General features: G+C 37.3%; 1 protein-coding gene across 1 annotated transcript; it reads right to left on the reverse strand.

Moving 5' to 3' along the window:
* Nucleotides 1–252: 252 nt before the first annotated feature.
* Nucleotides 253–1,224, reverse strand: LOC130844665 (olfactory receptor 11H12-like). Its single transcript, XM_057720781.1, has one exon. It carries the CDS (start codon nucleotides 1,198–1,200, stop codon nucleotides 253–255), a length of 948 nt encoding a protein of 315 aa, XP_057576764.1. The 5' UTR covers nucleotides 1,201–1,224.
* Nucleotides 1,225–5,246: the final 4,022 nt, after the last annotated feature.

Below are 5,246 nucleotides of genomic sequence, written 5' to 3' on the forward strand. Positions count from 1 at the left end.
CTCTTCAGAAAACACCTAAATGTATACATTTTTCATTTAATATTCAGTCTAAATGCCAAAGAGGAACTCAACACTTCCATTTATCTATATAATCTCAGCACTTTATAAGCGGCCCCACAGATGCTTAATTTCGTAGGCTAATATAAGTTAATATCACTAGACCTATATTTGAAGATCTTGATAACGATATAATTCTGGTTGGTTTTTGTTAGACTATACTGACCTGATAATGGAGGGATCATCTAGTATGTCTTACCTTATGTTGAAATTCCCCAGAACTCTCCTCAGGGCTGCCTTTATCTCCTTATTCCGGAGGCTATAGATGAGGGGGTTGAAGAGTGGGGTCACCATAGCATAGAACAAAGTTGCAACTTTCTGCATCCCAGCAGAATGTCCAAGTCCTGGGCTCACATACATGACCATCAGAGAGCCATAGAACAGTGATACCACAGCGAGATGAGACCCGCAGGTGGAGAAGGCCTTATGTCTCCCAGTGGCTGAAGGCATACGCAACACAGCTATTAGCACAAGAGTGTAGGACCCAAGGATGAAGAGGAAGTTACCAAAGATAACCAACGAACTTAGAGAGTAGCAAAGCAGTTGGGTTTGGGGGACAGAGACACATGCCAGTGCAAATAGGGGCCCTGGGTCACACACAACATGGTCAATAATGTTTGGACCACAGAAGGGCATCTGCGAGATGAGAACAATGGGGATCAGGAACCACAGAAATCCACAAGCCCAGCAGATAAGAACCAGTTTGGTACAAAGATGCCCAGTCATGATATTAGGGTAGTGCAAGGGACGGCAGATAGCAAGGTACCGATCAAAGGCCATGACAGCCAAAAGTAAACATTCAGTTGTTCCCAAAGAAAAAAAGAAATAAAATTGGAGGAAGCATCCAGCAAAGGAGATGGTCTTTTTATCTGAGAGGAAGTTGACCAACATCTTGGGGACCGTAGAAGAGACATACCAGATCTCTAGAAATGAGAAATTCCCCAGGAACACATACATGGGGATGTGGAGTCGTGGGTCACACCACAAGGCACAAATAATGACCCCGTTCCCTGTTATGGTCAGAGCATATGTTATAAGGAAGAGCGAGAAGAGGAGGCTCTGAATCTTCCACTCACAAGAAAAACCTAGGAGTATAAATTCTCTTACCAAAGCATAGTCGGAATCTGGCTCAGAGACATTCATTGGGTTGGTCACCTGCAAGGTCAAGAGACATGTATTTATCAGATAGGACTAGTTTTAAATGTGTTCCTGTTTAAGAATAAAGAGAAGACAACTAAAAGACAAATCTCAGCACAGAGACAAACTTTTGCCTACCTCTAAATCTTTCCTTGATTATGATACAAGTAAAGAACTATAAATTCCTTTCGTAAGCTTGTTATTCTTTTGGGCAGGCACGATCTATGATAGTTTCTCAATAGCATATAACACAAAGTTTACTCTCAATAAGTGTACTAGTTTCTTTCTCTGAACCCATGTTGTTGTGCAATAGACTCAGTAAAGAAGGTTTTAATTTTACTATTTACAACTCAATTAAATATACTACTTAACATATCATTCAATAATGAAACAGAACTGGACATATTTTACACTAAGTTGGTAGCAATCATTTTAAAGCCAATATCTCTGCATTTCTGCTTAAGCATTATAAAAATGTAAGACTATAATGTTACTTACCGACATTGACTTTTAATATTGTTATGTTGTAATGTCTTCTGTAGAAATCAATAGCTTTAAGTTTTCACTTAATCTTTCACCTAGACAGAAGTTTCCAAAATAAAATCTAGGTATGAGACTTGATTTTTTGATGTATTTTTTTTCACAAAATTTTCGGATTAATTTTCCTTATATGCTTTTGTAAACTAAAAAATTTCCACTAGATGAGAGAAGTCAAATGCTTTCTTTTGTCATAAGTAAACTTCTTTCATCCTACATTCTCATGGAAAAGATGTCAAGAATCTGAGTTCCCTGAGATATTTTGTGTGTGGCAATACACAGGGATGTGAGTCCTAAGAGTTTTGAGGGCTTATATTTTGGGCAAAAACACAATTTTCAGAAGGAAGTTTTTCCCACCTATTCTTCTCACCAGTCCTCTGACAAGTCTTTTATAATTATTTGGTGGAAATTTGTGCTTCTTTTAGTAATACGAATCTTCTTAAAACAGCTCCAAATTAGGAACGTTAATAAATCAACATAAATCATGGAATAAAAGGGATTGATGTAGAGGTGTCAGGACTCTCTGCTGTCTCGAAAGATAAAGCTATCATGGTTTTACATTGACCAGATCTCTAAGGACCTGTTTAATAAATCATACCTTTTTGTCTCCAGCTGGATAAAGAGTTCATTGCTGCACAAAAACTAACATTGCACTTTATTACAGGTTCTCCTGAGACTTAGCCTCTGTGGCATTAGGGAAGTTGTCCTCCAAGCCAATGGTTCATTAAAAGTTAAACTATTTCATATTCTCTGAGGAATCAGAGCAGTAACTACTACTCTGAGGCACCATTATTTACAAATTGCTTGCCTATCTGAAATATGGATTCGAAAAACTTCCAGAAGACACAGCTCGAGGAGAAATAAGATACAATGTGCCATGAAAAGTTCTGAGAGGAACATTTTAAATATCAGTGTGCGTATTTTGGAGGAAACAGCTGTGATGTGTAGGGAGCCCAATGAGGCAAAGTTGAGATACAGAAGCTGTAGGACATTGATGATAAAATTCAGAGAATTTAGAAATAACTTTTAGAAGGATAGCATGGTAGAATTCTTTAGATATGAGAGAAAAGAGCAAGAAGTATTTGAGAAGTGTTTATGTTAATTGACTGAAATACTGCAGAGGAACATGTGGCTTCCCAATTAATATGAAACATTGATTTTTTTTTTTTTTTACCCTTCAATTTTTAATTTAAGGCATTTGGGGTTTACATAGTATGACTAAAACACCTAGGTGTGAATGAATGCTCATATCATGTAGTATAAAATGATTGACGACATCAGAAATCTATGGCTTGGAACACTGATCTGTGAACCACAGACTGCTTGAGGAATATTTAAAAGGAAAGTCCTCACATTAAAAGACTAAAGAGGAAGAAGATTACTTAGACCTTTATCACCTCTTAGTGATACTACTTCAATCCTAAGAAACTTCAAAAACATTACCTTGATCTTATTATTTGTCTGCTTAAAAACCAGCGGTGCTTTCCTTATTCAAAATTTTCCAAGTTCTCCACAAGTAGACTTTCAACTGAATTTCCTGTCTTACCTTTCCCTACTCCCTCTTTCAGATAAATTGGGCAACATTTCATCCTCTGAGTAGCTTTTAGTTTCTCATGTTTGCTTCTGTCAACTATAAATTGGAGCTTGCCATCTGCCTGTGCAAGAACTAAATCACTTTGTGCTACTGTAGCTACTGATCTTCCACATCCCCTGAAGGGAATTCAGGGTGGAGACCAGGAATGAGGCACTCTGTGCTTTGGAGGATGGGTGGAACAGGTCTTCAGATAGTTAGACGTTTTCATGAGCTGATTTTATGAGCCTAACCCTTGCATCTCCTCATATCCAGAAAAGCACTAAATCCCTACATGGTGATGTCTGCTCCTCATGACTAGTAGAAACCCCTTACCAAAAAATGTGTTTGATTGCATGTACTCCTCCTTTACCAAGAATACATAGATACTAATCTTCCCTCCTGCCTCTTTGGAACAGTTTCTCAGAGCTATCTGGGATGCTGTCTCCCGGGCAGCAGTCCTCATTTTGCCCCAAATAAACTTAACTCGCAACTCTCACATTGTGCATTTTTTAAGTCGACACTTCTTTGTGGTCATTTTCTCTACTTAGAATTCTCATTACCTCCATCTATACTGCAAAACTTCATCTATCCTTCAAGATCTAGTTCAAATGACATTTTCCCATAATACTTCTCCTTATTCCCCTAATGGAAGCACCTTTTCCATCTCTGAATTTTTATTTGACTGTCTTTGTATTTTTCTTATGATACTTATCACAAGCTCCTTTGTGTTTTCCTTATTTGTGTCCTTATCTTTTCTTCCCTCCCAGATTGTAAGGTCCCTGGAGGCAGACAACTATTATTATTCATCTTTGAACTAATTAAGCTGATAAAATACATTGCCTTTATTGGTCATCATGAAATATTTGTTATATGAGTTTTATTATGTTTTTGTTATATGAGTTTTATTATTTGTAAAATCAACACCTGTTGCATCAAAGTAAAAAAAAAATCTACAAGGTACATGACAATTTTACACTATATCTACAGGTGATAAAGAGACTTAAAGGAAGGGAGAGATCTATGTAGGTTAAAACTCATTATGAGAGACTTCTTAGAAAGCTCATTGAAGAAATGGCTTGAAATTTGACAGAATAGTGCTGCTCCAAGTGAGGTTAGTGGATCAGTGTCATCTTCAAATTGTTACCTGTTCATGACAAATTCAGAAACTAAGGTTAAGCATTTTGAAACTTTTATAGTTGACTAGTTTTTGTGTTGAATCTAACAATATAAAAGTGAGCTATATTTGTGCTTTTATATTTTATTTTCTAGTTATTAATTTTTAATTTTTATTTTAATTTACAAACTATTAACTACAATGAATTGAGGGAAAAAGATGGTCTTTCACTTCAATTAGTCTCAGAAGCACTGACTTAGAGGACAAGTAGAATTTAAACTGAATGAGGAGGGCATTCTAAATAGGAGAATTGTGTGTGGGATACTTGGGTTGTTAGGCTGTGATATGCATCTTTGAAGCTGATAGGAGAGGAGAAAAAGAGGAGAGTGGTGGGTGGGAGGAAAGGCTTAGTTAGGGTAAGGAAGCTGCTTTGGTTGAACCAGAGAATTAAAGAAGAGGCAGATTAGACACCCATCAAATTAATAAAATGCTTCCCTAAAGTAAGGTCGTTGAAAGATCATGGTACTGAAAGACTATCTACTTCCTGAAGTGTCTTTTCCATTTGGTCTGCTATAACAAAAATACTCTAAGCTGGATGGCATATAAACAGAATTTTATTTCTCACAGATCTGGAGGCTGGGAAATCCAAGATCAAGGCACCAGCAGACTGAGTATCTGATGAGAGCCTGCTTCTTGATCTAGACAGCCTTCTTATTGCTGTAACCTCACATGGTGGGAGGAGTGAAGGGGTTCTCTGAGGTCTCCTTTATAAGGTCATTAATCCCATTCACAATGGCTCCACTCTCATGACCCATTCACACCTAAAGG

This window comes from Hippopotamus amphibius, chromosome 2 (assembly GCF_030028045.1).
Source record: "Hippopotamus amphibius kiboko isolate mHipAmp2 chromosome 2, mHipAmp2.hap2, whole genome shotgun sequence".
Taxonomy (NCBI): Eukaryota; Metazoa; Chordata; class Mammalia; order Artiodactyla; family Hippopotamidae; genus Hippopotamus; species Hippopotamus amphibius.

What these genes read in the sequence shown, in the direction of transcription:
- LOC130844665 (XM_057720781.1), bottom strand. Translation starts at nt 1,200, where the DNA reads ATGAATGTCTCTGAGCCAGATTCCGACTATGCTTTGGTAAGAGAATTT.